Genomic DNA, 17860 nt, shown 5'->3' on the forward strand with positions numbered 1-17860 from the left:
TTCAGCAGCAGTACTTTAGGAAGGCTATGATGAATGAAATCAAAAAAAAAAAAAGAAGAAGCACTTGTTTCTCAACTGCTGGGTCCAACCCGGTCCCAGTCAAACAAATAATATGAGATGGCAAAATTGTTGTGCAAAATGTACAATTTTTACTCCCAAAGAAAATAAATAATAAATGAACCAACAAATAATGTTATAAAGATTTTTCTAAGTTTAACCCCTAATCCAAACCTGAACTTAACCATGAAGTCTAACACCTTATCCAAGGCCTAAACCGAACCATGATTCTGATTTACTTTTTACTTTTTGAAGTTACTTTTGTCTACCACTAAGAAAAAAAGAATTCTGGGTTTGGAATGAGAAAAGGAAACATATTACATATTGTTTTGTAATTCTGTTTGTTGATTGGTTGGTTTAAAAGTCTAAAAGTATTTATCGAATGTGCGAAGTCATATAATATCTTAGTATATTGGTATTGCATATAACCCAAAAATTGGTTTAAGGTCTGGTCTGATAAGGTTACAGACAGCAGGGAAAAAATAATGATAAATGCAAATAATATAATGCAACTAACTATTTTATTGTGTGTAGTTACGATAGCAAACAAACAAACAAACCAAAAATGGCTCATCAACTGTTACAGGGGAAGAGAAAACACTTTCCATATCTTTTGTTGTTGATGTCAAAGGCTGTGTGTCCCAGCTGAAACTCTGTTGTGGCACAAATTCATCTGTTACTTGGCAGAAACTAGCCACATTAGGCAGATGCCAACATGGACAGATTGCATGCATGCCCTCATCCTTGAAAACCTTGAAAAAAAATATGTAGGGTAAAATAAAATACGACCCATACTACATTAAATACGGGTTAACTTGAAATAGTGGCAAACATCGTTTGTGCCAACCACAATGTGTTTTATGTGGTAAATTATTGGCTGCTGAGAGTATGAAACCATTTTTTTTTAAATTGTGTACGATACACAATTTTGATATTGAGTTGGGTCTTCACTTGATGTACAGTACAATTTAAAGTTCTTGGCCTTGAAGCCAAACCGAGCTGCAACAGAGATTCTTAACCTTGTGTTGAAATCTGTCTTACAAATTGGACTGTTGGTGACTCTACCTATACAATGTCAACCTCAAAAGATGGAGCACCAGCTACACATGAGAAAGTCCATACAGACCCTCATGGAATTTTATGAGAGTAGATGTCTCACCCAAGAAACTTTTAAGTGTTGTTTGTTTTAGGTTTTGTGCTTACCCTCCCATTTTATTATAGTACTTTTTTATAGGTGGACTCACCCTATTGCCAGATCTTTACTGATATGTTTAAGGAAAAAATAATGGGGCCAACAGGTCATTAACACAAGTGTGTTTCTTTTTTTCTTTTTTGGCTCATGAATCATTGCTTTGATCTTCAGGAAAAAAAATTCCTTGACCATTCCATTGTTATTATTTATGTCATTATATTCGGAGCTGGGAACAATTCTGAACAAAGATGAACTGTTTTGACAATGTTCAGAGTTTTATTAAGTCACGCTACTTACATTTCTTGATCTTTGAATCCAGAAAAGCATAATATGAAATCTGGCAAAAATGTGTGCCTGTCAGTTGAAATAATGTATGAAAAGGAACTCCTCTACAAATACAATATGCATTTAGTTTTGTGTTTATTCAAGACCTTTTTTTTTTTGTTTTTATTTTTTGCCTCACTATCTCTCTTTTGAACGAGCATGCATTTGCCTAGCAATACTTTATTGAATGAAGAAAATATAGGCAGCTTAAGTTTTTTTCAAACTATAAATGGACAGTTTTTGATGGGGCAACTTCTATATGCAGTTTTATTCCTGGTATCATCCGTTATCTCAGCTTAATATGCAAGGTGAACTAAAAGTAAGCCATTTATAGGTTGATTTCCCCTGAAAGTGTACCACTGTGGCTTTGCGGTGCTATCAATACATTTCATTTGTTTAAGCATCCTATCCAGCGCAACACAACAGCATTGACTCGACCAGGTTTGTGTGTGGGGAGGGTCTGTCTGTTTGTGCACCAATGGAATACAGGGGGAATTTTCAGGAATCAGTTTAAAAACTGATTATTTGTGCAATTCCAGTTGTTCACGCTTGTGGTGCAGAAATGTCACATTTAAGCTTCAGTTGTGGACAAACTGAAAAAGTCACAAATTTTGAGTCACAAAATTCGAATATCTTTGAAGTGAAATTGGAAGGTCTGGCAGGCAACAATCAAGCAACAATATATTAACATTTTAACTTTATTGCCAAAAGCATAATGCATTCAACTCATGTCTTGTCATTTCAGATCAGAAAGCAGTTACATTATAATCAATTCTAGATTATTCAACAGGCATATCCTGGTTTATTTTCCATTTAAGTTTCAATTTCAATTTATGGATTACATATTTACTTGGAAGAATTCCATTGCACAGTCGCCAACTTCCAAACTGAGAGATGAGTCAAAATTATTGTCTGTAATAATGAATAACAACAGATGCTATCCACAAACATTAACCTGCTAACCCCGTTTTGACCAGAAATTCAAGAAATTACATACCCAAACTGAAATGGTTGCAGTTCATGAAACCAGTAATTGATTAAAGACCCCCCTCCCCCCAGTAAAAATCAAGTTTTTAACCTTGTTCCATGTCCATATGGTATTTTTTATATGCTAGAAGACATACCATGAGTGAAATCAGCAGTCAATGCCATGGCTGAGCATTTTCACCCTCGAACTGCAGTTTACCAAAGACAATCTCAAAAACACGGATTCAGACAGCCAAAGACAATCTCAAAAACACGGATTCAGACAGCCAAAGACAATCTCAAAAACACGGATTCAGACAGCCAGGGTTTCATATGTCACAAACCTAAGGAACCAATCCTGTCAACTTGTCGGGTGGGGCTTTCCATATCAATAGCATATGTTACGCTGAAGGGGTATCAGGAGAAGCCAGGCGTAGCTACGTATCGGTATTTTGCAAGACATGTTCTGTTTTCAGATGTAAAGTTGTGAAAGGACAAATAGTGAGCCTTCATGTATTACCAAAGGATCTGTAAATCTGAGATAAATGGGTGCAGTTTATTTACTACAGGAATGATTGTGGTCTTTTCGGGAGAAGGCACTTGTCCAAAAATCAGAATTACTAAATCATGAAGACAGAAATTACTCAGAATATTCCTTTTATTAGTATGTTACATTGCTATAGTTAGCAAGCTACCTCTTTCTGCCAAACTGTTTCTTTTTATGCTGCATGGCTATAATGGCTTCATGCTGAACTGTACCTTGGCATCAACAAGACATCAAAGTCAGATTCCCCATCTTTCATTTTTCACTGTCAGCGCCCCTTTACACTCAGAGTAACCGGCTGCAATACCATTTGCAATGGAAACTTCAAGGGTGTCATCTTAGAACAAATTGAAACATTATCTCCTTCCAAATTACAACATCTGCTCATTAAACTGATGGCTGTGCCTCTGAACTAAACATTTGTCTTTGAATTCGTTCTTTCCTCTGTGGAATATCTTTTACGCCTGCGATCCAGTTGGAGTTTTCAACCTCCTTTTGTTTCATTGTTTCTCTGCTCTCTTCTCTGTATCCAAACATGCAGTTTTGACCTACACAAATTAGTAGAGATAATTCTAATTGTTCTAAATATCAAGTGTAAGAACACAAGGATGGACCCCATTGCCATTTCTACAGAGAGATTTTGGCCTAATGCTGGGTTTTCATTTCAAGTTGCAAATGGGCTTAACGTTTTGGAAAAAGTTGAAAAGTAATTGGGGGGTTGAATGTGTCATAGAAAACATTGTTTTGTGTCAGTGGATTATGGCAAAATTGAATTTAAAGTCAGTTGTTTATCTTCGAGTGAGCTATTGTCCATTTTTAATGTATCAATTCAAAAAAAGCCTGTCACAAATAAACGCTTGTATTCCCTGGGCTAATCTAACCCTAATCTAACCCTTTTTTCCCCATAATTCTCATTCCATAAGTAAAAAAATATTGAGATAGTTATAAAAAAAAAAATAAAAAAAAACACTGTTTTCGAAACAGGTTTTCCAAAACAGGTAATCCCACCCCAAACTCACCCCATTGGTTGAGGTTTGCTGTGAGCCAACTCCCAAGTTTTCTGATTTGCTAACACAAGCAGGCTGTGTTCAGATTCATTTTTTTATGTTTTCAGAGCCTGGGCCTGTCATAGAGACAATTGTGATTTCTCAAGTGTGATTTCTGTCAGCTAGTATGTGTCACGGTCCAGTCTCTGTGTTAGTCTGGTTTTGGTCTGACAGGACCGTGGCATTACCCGCCCATGTCTGTCTTCGTGTGAGCGTGCGGTCGCTGTTTTATTCCCGGCCGCACGCTCTTCTGCCTGTCCTCTGTGAGTGCACGTCTCTGTTTTATTCCTGGCTGTGCGCTCTTCTGTCTGTTATGTTTTATGTCTGGAGTATGGTGCCTGGGTCCTGACTTCCTGTCTAGTTCGGTTCCAGTCTGTGTCGGGACCCAGACATTCATACTTATTGTCTGTCTCTCTCGTCCGCAGACACGCGTTGCGCCCGCTTTGCGCCGTGCGCCCGGGTCACGAGGTGTTTTCTCGTTTGTGCTGAGTTTTGGTCACTTCTGTAAGGTGTCAGGTGTGCGTGTGGCCGAACTCTCACACAAGTGTCTGCCCTCGTCGTGTTTGTCGATTGGCATGAGTGTATATCGCCTCATTGTCTGGGTGATGTGTGCTCATTCCAATCGGATGTTTTGCCTGCTTGTGAGAGCAGTCTGATGTCAAACCCCGCCTCCTTGTTTGCTCATTATTGTTTCACCTGCCCTGTAATAACCCGCTTGATTTCTGTCCCTTTTTAGTCTCCTCGTGTTTGCTGTCCAGTGCCAGTTCATCTTGTATTGTTCTCTAGTCAGTACATGTGTGTGTACTTCCGTGTTCCAGCCTTCCTGTTTTAACTTCCTGTTCCTGTGTGGTCCGGTTGGTCCTGTTTCCCTCTGCTACTCCTTGGATTACTTTTGTCCCCTTCGGGGTTGTTTAAATTTTTACCCCTCGTGGGAGTTTGTTTTATGAATAAAGTTTTTTTTGGTTTTGATCTCTGCATTTAGGTCCTTACCTCTCCCCAGACACGTGACATTATGAACTGGCCAGCTAGGACATTTTTCTTTCCCCTCTCCCTCCCTCGAGGCCACCTGCAGCCGGCGATCGGCCCAGATCACCCAACTCCGCTCTCTCCAGGAAGGAGAAGGTGATGTGAGAGGTTTCGCTTCCAGTTTCCTTCTTGTGGTGAACAACTTTGGTTGCTCAGAGGCTGAACTTAACAGTCTGCTGAATGGGTGCCTTAAAGACCCTCTTGGAGCCTGGTAGATGGAAGGACAGGGACCCATATCCTTACGGGATTTTGTGGGCTACGTCTACCACTGGAAGGAGTGGATAACACCTGAGTACAGGCAGCTCTTCCACATTGGCCATTCCACCATTCCAGATGGAGACCGCCTAGCCCCCAGCCGTTCCTGAACCCATACTTGGAGGAGGAAAGTGGCACCTTCTTCTCAGTTGCTGACAGCGTCTCCAGCCATGAAGGCTGCCTCGGCCAGTGAACCAGCACCCACGCCTGCCACGGCCAACAAGTCAGCGCCCACGTCTGCCACGGTCAACGAGCCTGTTCCTGAAGCCTCATCTGTCCCAGAGCCAGCATCTGAAGCCTCATCCGTCTCAGAGCAAATGCTTGAAGTGACGTTCTTGGTCATGACGGCCGTTCCCACAGCAGTGCTCCCAGCCATCCGGAAGAAGAGGAGAAGGGCTCCTGCTTCTCAGTCGCTGCCAGCGCTCCTGGCCAAGGAGCCCGTTCCCAGTCGCTGCCAGCGCTTCCAGCCATGGAGGCCATTCCCCAGTCGCTGCCAGCGCTCACGGCCACGGAGGCCATTCTCCAGTTACTGCCAGTGTCCACAACCACAGAGGTCATTCCCCTGACCCTTTCTGAACTTACAGCCACAAACGCTGTTCCACAGTCACTGTCTGAGCTCACAGCCACTGAGCCTACTCCCCAGTCGCTGTCAGAACTCACGGCCATGGATGTCGTTCCCCTGTCATTGCCAGTGTTCATGAACACAGAGGTCGTTCCCCTATCCCTTCCTGTACTTACAGCAATGAAGGCTGTTCCCCCATCACTGCCAGTGTCCACAACCACAGAGGTCGTTTCTCTGTCCCTTTCTGTACTTACAGCCACAAAGGCTGTTCCACAATCACTGTCTGAGCTCACAGCCACTGAGCCTTCTCCCCAGTCGCTGCCAGCGCTCACGGCAATGGAGGTCGTTCCCCTGTCATTGCCAGTGTTCATGACCACAGAGGTCGTTCCCCAGTCACTGTCTGTGCTCGCGACCAAGGCGGTCGTTCCCCTGTCACTGCCAGTATTCACAGCCACGAAGACTGTTCCCCCATCACTGCCAGTGTCCACAACCATAGAGGTCATTCCCCTGTCCCTTTCTGTACTTTTAGCCACAAAGGCTGTTCCACAGTCACTGTCTGAGCTCACAGCCACTGAGCCTACTCCCCAGTCGCTGCCAGCGCTCGCGGCCATGGAGGTCATTCCCCTGTCATTGGCAGTGTTCATGACCACAGAGGTCGTTCCCCAGTCACTGCCTGTGCTCACGACCATGGAGGTCATTCCCCTGTCACTGCCAGTGCTCACTACCATGTAGGCCGTTTCCCTGTCACTGTCTATGCTCACGACCAAGGAGATCGTTCCCCTGTCACTGCCAGTGTTCACGAACACAGAGGTTGTTCCTCTGTTTCTTCCTGTACTCACAGCCACAAAGGCTGTTCCACAGTCACTGCCTGAGCTCACATCTACAAAGGCTGTTCCCCCATCACTGCCTGTGTCCATGATCACAGAGGTTGTTCCCCTGTCCCTTTCTGTACGCACAGCCACCAAGGCTGGGATTTTTGCGAAGTCCGACTAACAGACCTAAATAATGCAGTTGTAGCTCTTCTTCATCCAGCATGCATACACGTTAATATGAGCACAATTGGCCTTGTCGTTGTGCATATGCATAATAGTTGATGTGGATTGTGTATTAAACCTGGCTTATTTGTCATCCTTCATTCAAATATTCGATTACGCATGGTGTCGCACACTTGGGCAGATGAAGACTGTAACTCAGCTACTCAAAACCCTGCTGTAGCGCTATATACATATAACTGCACTTGTAATCTTACTGACTGTTATAGGTGAAGTATGTAATTTCTGCACAACTAGCGTGACAATCAGAATTGCATAAATAATGACACATTTTTTAACCAGTTTCCCTGTTTTTAACAGTTTTGATAGTGCCACAGAGTCGCAATGTTTACACTTTTCTGTTAATCAACCTACAAATGGTTAACATATAGTTGTCTCTGCGTATTAAGCTGGAACAGGTATCAAATAAAAGTATCATAAAATCAAAACAAAATTACATGCATTACCTTTAAATTGTTGCGAGTCCATTCCAACTATTTTGAAACCAATTGAACAAATCTGATTTTGACTGAAATTTGAACCTAGTGTATCAAATTGCATATAGTTTGTCCGACAAGGTCCGACAAGATGTAATGTTGGGGAAATGGCTTCATGGTATTTACATTAGGGGAGCTGAGCCTAGTTATAACTCAGCAGAAATGTTTAGTTTGCTGATTTGGACTCCTCCAGGGACTTATGCTGTCATTCCACTCTGCTAGCCTGGTGGTGACGCTGGGGTGTTGTCACTCGGTGTTGAGTTAATTGCCCTCCCTCTTGCACAACACTGATTGCTGTCCCCAACATGTGGGAAACGTCAACCCAGATGAGTCAGGTTTCATTTTGTGAAATCCAGGCTTGACTTCCTTTCTCCATCCCTTAAATTCCATATATACTCCTTCCTCTATATCCTTCTTTATCTATTGGTTATATGTATCCATGACTCTATCCCTCCTTCTTGGGTCTTTCTTATTCAGAAAATCCAACCCTCTCGAGGCAGTAACTCCAGTAGACACATTCAGTTGAGTGCAGTACCCCCCAGATTCTCCAGGATTGCTGTATTGTTAACATTTAAGTTGTGTTTTTGTTACCCTTTAGAGAGCCAGATAAGAGTGGGAGTCAATTTATGTCTGGCTTTGTGGTGCTTTTTCTCAGTACGTTTTATAAAACACATCTGTTGTTTTGATGTGAATCGTAAAAGATTTGTTTGCATTCATACTTGAGTAAACAGGTGTGTTCTTCAATTTCTTGGTTACCTCCCTATCTCTTTCTCAGTCTTTGTCCTTGAATTCTACTATATTTCACTCTCAAAGTCAGACTATTTTTTTTTCTTGGTTTTCAAGAAAAAAAAAGAAAAGAAAAAACCTTCCTATTGTCTGGAACCTTTCACATACCACCGTGTCAAACTGCATGGACACTACACAGTCGCTATGGTCCGGCAGTCATGCTGGAGGCTCTCTCTATCTACTTATGCTTTAAAATCCCCTCAGCATGTCCCTACAGGCCACCTTCTCTCTTCCTTTGTGCAATAAATCCCACAGCTCTCACAAAAACTGAAACTCAGCCTCATTCATATCATATCTACTCACGAATAGCTGCTTCTAAACAGAGTTGCCTATTAGCTAACCTACTGTACTGTTCAGGGCAGTATCCTGCCAGACAATCATCTAAGTTCACTTCCTTTTTGAACAGAATCCAATATATTAATTTTTTGGGCACTTTTCCATCTTTCCGTCGTAGAAAGAGTATTTGCCAGAACTTGAAAGTTGATCTACCCCCTTTATGAGGACTTTTGTACCCTAGTGGCAAATGCAAATGTAGGTTGAGATATAGTATAAAGAGATCCCTGTCCAAACCTCCAGAAATATCAATATGTATGTTCTGGTGACACTTGTCTCTTTAAAAAAAAGGTTCCACCAAAGACATTATTTCATTTTTTATTAACTCAGCCCCTTCAATTACACTCTTTGGCCCTCTGAAAATTCAGACATTGGCCAGTCTAAGAAACATAGAATATTTATCTTAATATTATCAGAATACCAAGGTCATGTCCACAATATCCAGTGAAACCCATCAAATTTGCCTGATTAATCCAATCATTTTATTTGGAATATAGAATGGGCAACAGAGGGAGAGAAGAAATAAGGATGAAATGGGAGTTATCATTTTGGTTCTCGGCTTACCTGATTTTGTTCATCAATGTGTCCTTCTGCTCCCTTATCAGTATTCCTCAGTGTTCACTGTACTCTCCATTACCCACTACTGGCAGCCAGTCAGGGCCACTTTCCTTTGGCAGGTAAGCAGCCCGCAAGGACAAAATAGACACACAGGCAATTTAAATGATTGGAAGTAGTAAGTAATATATTAGAGAGCCCAATGTTTGAAAAGTCAGAAGTAAATGGCATGTTGTTATTAGTGCCAATTCAATGAAGCAGTAAACACAAGGTTTATAGAGGAAGGAGTTGAGTTGGAGATGGTATTGTGGCCGTATTACGATACAAGAGATAAAGCTTCTCAGCGGAGGCGCCTATCCAGTTCAAACTTATGTGGCACGTGGACCCTCACATTTTTGCCACCAAGTAGATTTTGAACCTAGCTTTGAATGCATGTGTTTGTATCTTTGATATTTAGGTTACTCAGTTATTGAAGGTAAAAAGGTTTTTGTTTAAATGCTTGCAGAAATTACCCTTTAAAATGTCTACATTTAGTCAGTTTAGTCAACTGCACCTATCACAGATCATTTACTCTCCACACAATCAAAGTTTTTTGCTATCATATCGTTCCAAACACAAAAAGTTCTTACAAAAAAATGACAAGAACAAAATCTTAAAAACCACCTAAAAACCCACCTAAACTTGATGGAATCTTTTTAGGACTTTTCTTTCTTTTTTCTCAGATGAAGGTTACCATATTTATATAAATAAAAAAGGGATAAAATCCGATAAAAATGTCTGAACAGAACATAAGGTTTAATTAGATAAGTTTAGGATTAAGATTGCTTAATTAATATATAGATTTGAACTTTGGGCAATCACCCAAGTCTTTTTAACATGCCTTTATCCTTTATTTTTGGTATTTTTCAAATGGGGTTTAGCTTTGTCCCAGACCCAAACTTTCAATATTAAACTATGGAATCCATTATAAAAATGCAAATTATGGCATGTTTAAAACTGTGATAATTAAAGTATATATATATATATATATATATATATATATATATATATATATATATATATATATATATATTATTATTATTATTATTATTATTATTATTATATTTATATATATTTATTTTTCTTCGTTTGTGCAGTTATCATTATTTTCAGAAATGTTCATTCCTTTTTGAAAAAATGCAAACTGACATACAGTAAGTCTCGTGATACAAGTGCATACACTGTTGGACATTGTTAATTGAAAAATTACATAAAACAAGTGTCATTTTTTTTTTTTTTTTTTTTTTTTTTTTTTTAATTTACGAGATGCTAAATGAGGAAAAGAGGTCCACAGTGCATGAAGAAAACACTCCCATATATACACCCACACACACACTCATTAGGTTGGGATTTGAACCTGGGTCTCCTTACATTCCAAACAAATGCTGTACCACTGGTCTACCAATTTTCACTTCTAGAGAAGGAACTACTAAGTTTTGAAATAGTGGTTTGTACTGGAAGTGAGTAGCAGTGACGCTATCTTCTCAAAGGTCTCCTCTATGTCTCAGGTGCACTGAATCCTATCTTAGATTGATATTAAAGTAAGGGTCATGATTGTGAATAGAGGCTTTGCAGTGCATCATTCTGAGATACCAGTGAATATGCTGCCTTAATTACAGTCTAATCCACAAATCTCCGCCACATGGCCCTCGACAAGAGACAATGGATTAGACAGGTAAATATGATGTCTGAGAGCTTGTCCCTGGTGATCTTAAGCCCGTCCTTGGTGTCTAGGATGTTAGCAAGCCAGTGTTTCCCCTTTTGCTTCCTCTATTCATAATCCTCCATGGAGGGCTGAAATTGGTGCTTGGCCTCATTAAAGGCCCTAGCCATACCCCTAACACACCTGAGATCAATGGACACAGGCCTTTAAGTGCTCGTCTTGGTTATTAAATGCAGGAGAAGCCAATTTCTGGGTGAGGAAAGCTTATCCCATCACACGTTAGGAGCCCATATTGGCTAGAGTGGAGTTATATAGAGAATAAAGGAGAAAACTGGGGGTTGTGTGTCCTCTATGTGTACAAAGGAACAATTTGGATGAGCTTAACAACAAAAGCCATAGTTGTCAGAGTGAATTCACATGCTTTTTACAATGCATGTGACCATTGAACTGCAAAAACAGGCTAGTTTCTGCAAAATAAGCAGTCTTGTGCTTGGTGAAGTTCATTCCATTATATTTTGGTTATTAAACTCGTGTGATTTCAACCCCAATGTCTTTGTTTGCGTGAGGAAGTTGGTGGATTCATGCATGACTTGTTTCATAAATTGATAGAGCAATCTAGTAATCAGATTACAAACATTTGGCTCAAGTCACAGACATGTTTTTCTTTGGATGGGGATAGTAGAAGATTTGTGGGTTTGCAGGAATAATGACTTGTATTGAGTAACCATACAACAGTTACTGCACATAGGTGTAATTTAGAATGAATTTAAAAATGCCACTTGTTGGAATTGAGCATGTGTAGTTTGATCCACTTCAAAGAATTTGATTAGATTATTATCAAAAAGCAAACAAGGGTTTGAACAGAAGCAACAGATGAACTACCACCTGTTTCCACAAAATTTTCAAAGGAATCTGCTCTGTGACTTCCATATTTGGTCAAATTAGTTTTGTTGAGAAATTCCACATGGGTTCATTCAGGCCTCATCCTCTAGATGACTTGGAATATCTGTCAGAGATTGAAGCTGTAACAAATAAGGAATGGAGTAAGCTGGGGCCGGCTTGACAAAACACACAGACATTTATTGTTGTACTTTTCAGCCTCACACAATAAGACACCACTTTACAGCAGTACACAAAAGGTTTGCTTTTCAGCATACGCCCCACTGACACACAGACACACACAGACAGCTTCATGCGTCTCTCTCTCCTGTCTGCAGCTGTCTCCTCTCCTTAAATACTCCCGCCGCCCCTCACTGGAACGCGAGACCGGTGTGGCACACAGGTGGACCTCATTCACTACTTATCTTCCCGGCCTCGCTCTGCCCAGACACCGCTCAGCCCCACCCAGCTCGCCGCAGAAGTGTTTCCCATTGTCTCTAGCCTTCTCTGTAATGGATTCCAGAAACATCTTTTGGATTTCCTTATTCTCGCTTTTGTACAATCCACACAAAATTCTGATGCACTGATCAGAATCCTGCCCAGTAAAACTTTGTGTTTGCTGTGTTTTTTGCAAGGTTCTCTGAAAACCCCATTAGTTCCCTTTATCTTGATCCGCTTGTCAGTTCTTGTCATTACACATTTGACGTCAGTAATTTGTAATGTAATTTTATGGTGGCCAAGGCAGTGTATGCAGATGTCATTTGATCTTTTTTCTTCGCACTCATCTCTTGGTGTTTTGGCTGAGTTGTCTCAGCCTCTCGGGCTAATTATTGAATGTAATCCCAGACATTGATTAGAGTTATACAGTTACACTTCTACTGAGGGGCCCTGTCATTAGAGCCATGAACTGAATGTGAACTGATCATTGACAGGAGGAAGTGTATTATAAATAGTTATAGAGTTCTGCTCAAAATTGAAGAATAACAGCACTGGCTTCATAATTTTCTCACCAACATATCTTTCCAAACCTGTTTGACTTTGAGTGTTAAATGTATTGATGTATTTTCATGCTGAAGACTATCATAAATCTTCAGTGATATTGAAGGATTTCTGAACAGACACAGGATAGAATTTCCAAAACAACTACTTTCAGCTAATGTAATTGCTTTGGGGTCCAAGGGGGGGAATTTAATGTGAATATTGCATGACACCAGAACATTCTATGTCTCTGAAAGCGGGACTTCTGGTGAGCTGCATATGCAGGCAAACATTATCAGATAGCTGCAGCAATATGGGCATATGCTGTGGCAGGCCATTGCCAAAGGATGACAGGTGGTTATTTGCATAATTATGGATGTATAACATACACTCAAGCAAGTCATAAAGCCAGAGAGCTGGGAGAAATATCAACTACTCAAAGCACTGAGAGCGTCTGCCAGGCGAAAAGACACTAACAGTAAGTCTGCCTGTAGTCACTTAGCCACTATTACAGATGACATGCACACTTTCCTTATAGCTAACTTATTCTTCCACATATAAGCAAGGAAATGCTCTGGAAGAGAAAATGGCATAAAATGCACCCTGTCTCTGTTATACTGACCCATTTTAAAATTGTAAACATGCTCAGGTAAATTATATAAATTGAGTATTTGTAAAATAAGTTATCATTTGTGTACAGTTGAAGTCAGAAGTTTACATACACTTAGGTTGAAGTCATTAAAACTCATTTTTGTAACCACTCCACAGATCTAATATTAGCAAACTGTAGTTTGGGCAAGTTGTTTAGGGCATCTACTTTGTGCATGACACAAGTAATTTTTCCAACAATTGTTTACAGACAGATTGTTTCACTTCTAATTGACTATATCACAATTCCAGTGGGTCAGAAATTTACATACACTAAGTTAACTGTGCCTTTAAGCAGCTTGGAAAATTCCAGAAAATGATGTCAAGCCTTTAGGCAATTAGCCAGTTAGCTTCTGATAGGAGGGTAACTGAATTGGAGGTGTACCTGTGGATGTATTTTAAGGCCTACCTTCAAACTTAGTGCCTCTTTGTTTGACATCATGGGAAAATAAAAGAAATCAGCCAAGACCTTTGAAAAAAATTGTGGACCTCCACAAGTCTGGTTCATCCTTGGGAACAATTTCCAAATGCCTGAAGGTACCATGTTCATCTGTACAAACAATAGTATGCAAGTATAAATACCATGGGACAACGTAGCCATCATACTGCTCTGGAAGGAGACGCATTCTGTCTCCTAGAGATGAACGTAATTTGGTGCAAAAAGTGCAAATAAATCCCAGAACAACAGAAAAATGACCTTGTGAAGATGCTGGAGGAAACAGGTGGACAAGTATCTATATCCACAGTAAAACAAAAGTCCTATATCGACATAACCTGAAAGGCTACTTAGCAAGGAAGAAGCCACTGCTCCAAAACCACCATAAAAAAGCCAGACTACAGTTTGCAAGTGCACATGGGGACAAAAATCTTACTTTTTGGAGAAATGTCCTCTGGTTTAATAAAACAAAAATTGAACTGTTTGGCCATAATGACCATCATTATGTTTGGAGGAAAAAGGGTGAGGTTTGCAAGCCGAAGATCATCATCCCAACCGTGAAGCATGGGGTGGCAGCATCATGTTGTGGGAGTGCTTTGCTGTAGGAGGGACTGGTGCACTTCACAAAATAGATGGCATCATGATGAAGGAAAATTATGTTGATATATTGAAGCAACATCTCAAGAAATCAACCAGGAAGTTAAAGCTTGGTCACAAATGGGTCTTCCAAATGAACAGTTGCCCCAAGCATACCACCAAAGTTGTGGCAAAATGGCTTAAGGACAACAAAGTCAAGGAGAGGAAATGTGTGGGCAGAACTGAAAAAGCGTGTGTGAGCAAGGAGGCCTAAAAATCTGACTCAGCTACACCAATTCTGTCTGGAGGAATGGGCCAAAATTCCAGCAACTTATTGTAAGAAGCTTGTGGAAGGCTACCCAAAACGTTTGACCTAAGTTAAAAAATGTAAAGGAAATGCTACCAAATACTAACAAAGTGTACGTAAACTTCTGACCCACAGGGGACGTTATGAAAGAAATAAAAGATGAAAAAAATAATTCTCTGTACTAATATTCTGACATTTCACATTCTTAAAATAAAGTAGTGATCCTAACTGACTTGGGGAATGTTTTCTACAATTAAATGTCAAGAATTGTGAAAAACTGAATTTAAATGTATTTGGCTAAGGTGTATGTAAACTTCTGACTTCTACTGTATGTGGTGTGGGCTATATATACTGTATGTATTTTGACACCTTTCCCATTTTTTCCATAATTTGTAATCCATTATGTGAATTTATAAATTAAATGTTATTATAATTTTAATGTGCCTTATAATACACATTGTATTCAGTCAATTATAAAAGTTTCCCATTCAGTTTTAAACTTTTAAAGATTATAATGCATTGTGAAACATTAAATTTAATGTATTATATTCTTACAATGCGTATTATATAAATAGGCAATGTTGGTAAGTAATGGACTATATATAATCTGATTAAATATTTAGATTACACAATATGTGTTTCTGTAATTATATTACATCATTTTTTTAAATATATATATGAAATTAACTTAATACATTAAAAATGAGATTTTCATTCAAATGCAATAAGTACTCCAAAAGTAATCAGATTACCAAAATGTGTAATAAAAAAGTAAATAATTACAATTTTAGTTGTGTAATTTGTAATCAGTACCAGATCGCATTTCAGAAATAATCTACCCAACACTGACAATAGGTTTTATGACTGCGGTTACAATTAATTATAAGCACATATAATGGATTTTAGCATGTATTATAAGGCACATTCTATTTTTTTTTATAATATATACACAGTGCTGGACAGTAACAGATTCTAATTAATCTGGATTACATATTCAGATTGTATAAATAAAGTACTAGTAATAAGATTAAATTACTTTTTAAAATACTATTAATCATATTTTTTGAGTTAGGTTTAGGATTACAAGATTACATATTAATCAGGCAAAGCCAGTAAATTGTTCATAATTTATTGCACACACATACCTGATACTAGCCACCATCCATAATTATGCTAAAGATGGAGCGGTAATCCACACATAAATGCAGAACCGATTGCATTAGTGCGGTAAAGTTAAAGTTTCGCTAATTGCTTACACAGGTGTGCTTTTGCCTTTTTTGAGAACTCTTGATTATTATTTTTTTTATTTATTTGTGATGTTGATTCACAAACATAACTGGTCTGATTTGTTACCACACATTGATGGCATTTGCAAAACAAAAAAAAACAATGCCAATTCTCATGATTTTGTCTATTAAGTTTTATTTAATGCATTTAAGCAACATTATGTCAAAATGGTACAAGTTCATCCTACTTAAATGCATGCAACATCAAATAAACAAGAATAAGGTCAAAAGTAATACAAACACAATCAGATTAGATTACTTCAAAAATGTAATCCAAAATATTGTTATTGACTACAATTTTAGTCATGTAATTTGTAATCAGTACCTGATTACAATTCAGAAGTAATGTACCCAGCACTGTATATATAACAATAAATAAAATGTATAATAATTAAGAATGCTTTTTATAATGCATTATTCAGGCATCAGAGAAAGTGTTAGTAAAAAAATAGAAAGAAAGTATAGAAAGAATTCTTCTATACGGGAGCAAAAACACAAAAGATTTAAACAGGAAAAGCCAAACCTGTGATCTGAGCTGTGTGAGACAGAAAGTGTGCACTGGTATCTGCCTGATTCCCCCCTACCTACCCTGCAGTTCAAACCCATTAATGCTCAGAGGCTCAGGGACACCTCTGTCTCTCCTCTCCCATTTCTTTCAAAAGCTTGTGTGGTGTGTGCGTGTCACAGAACAAGCCCAGCTAAATGGTCCTATTGCCACTGCTTTTCTTTGCGAGGCTCAGAGGAACTGGCTTTGTGTCCGACAGAAATATAGTGCTATGTCCCTGTCACAGTAGTGCGGGACTGAAAAGTGCCTTTCTGTAGGAAACTGATGAAACTGAGCCGATGTTCTGTGTTTGTAATCTATGGGCATGTTGGAGGTTGTCTTGTTGTACTGTAGTGAAGATACTCCTCTTATACTTGGAGACAGTTGCTAGAATGGGACACATGGCAAAAAACGTTGTATTAACAAGCTCTTTCTCTGTGTTTCAGACATGCCCTTGCATGTACGGCGCAGCAGTGATCCAGCCCTGGTAGGCCTGCCAGAAGTCCAGCTCCAGTCAGATGAACCGTCTCGTAAGAACCCTACACGCTGGTCCACCACTGCAGGGTTTTTGAAAACCAACACCACCAGTGGAACAAATAGCCTAGAACGAAAGGTGAGTTCTCCTATCTGATTTTTACTTGGCCAACATTTTTTGTACAAAGCAACTTTGAAAGGACCCTGCTGAAAAAAACAAGTTTGGACCAACATGGCAGGTTTATGTTGGTTAGTGCTGGATTAGTGGAGAGGTCTGCATGGGCATCAATATGAAGCACGAAAAAGGCATTTGAAGAAGACTTTGTAACCCTACCTGTCCCGTAAGGCCTACTTAAAGACTGAACTTGAAATCACCAGCCAAGAGCTTGCTATGCTCTGACTCAAATATGAATGAATGTTTGTGTGCTTGTGCACAAAACAAGTAAAAAATTTGAATGTTTCATCAATTACAAACCCGAACACGACACAAATTCCAAAGTAATGCATGTAAATGAACAGAATCGGTCATGAAACCCAACAGTTTGTTAGGTTCTTTTGGTTCAGGTCGAGTAACAGACCTTTACAGAAGTTTAGTACTAACAACTGTTGCACCAACTTAGCCATGCCATCTACCAGCAAAACTTAACTTGTAATGCAGGTCGACCAGCATGGTCTTTCTGGGTTGGTTGACCAAGGAAGACATTGCTGGTAAAGCTAGTTAAGAAGCCAGATGGAGACAATCAGCATCTAATTTACAACATATGGTGATGCCAATCTATGTTGGTCTTTTCAGTAGGGAATAGTACTGTGATCATTGGTTTCCTTTAGTAACTGTACTAACATCCCCCATTATTGT

General features: G+C 39.4%; 1 protein-coding gene across 2 annotated transcripts in view; it reads left to right on the plus strand.

Moving 5' to 3' along the window:
- pard3aa (par-3 family cell polarity regulator alpha, a) overlaps positions 1-17860 on the plus strand; it is a 689440-nt gene that overhangs the window by 237091 nt on the left and 434489 nt on the right. For both annotated transcript variants that reach the window (XM_051687637.1, XM_051687638.1), the window contains exon 4: positions 16977-17143. In XM_051687637.1, the coding sequence (XP_051543597.1) occupies positions 16977-17143 (167 nt within the window). The remainder of the gene's footprint in view (positions 1-16976; positions 17144-17860) is intronic.

This window comes from Myxocyprinus asiaticus, chromosome 44, assembly GCF_019703515.2.
Source record: "Myxocyprinus asiaticus isolate MX2 ecotype Aquarium Trade chromosome 44, UBuf_Myxa_2, whole genome shotgun sequence".
Classification (NCBI taxonomy): Eukaryota; Metazoa; Chordata; class Actinopteri; order Cypriniformes; family Catostomidae; genus Myxocyprinus; species Myxocyprinus asiaticus.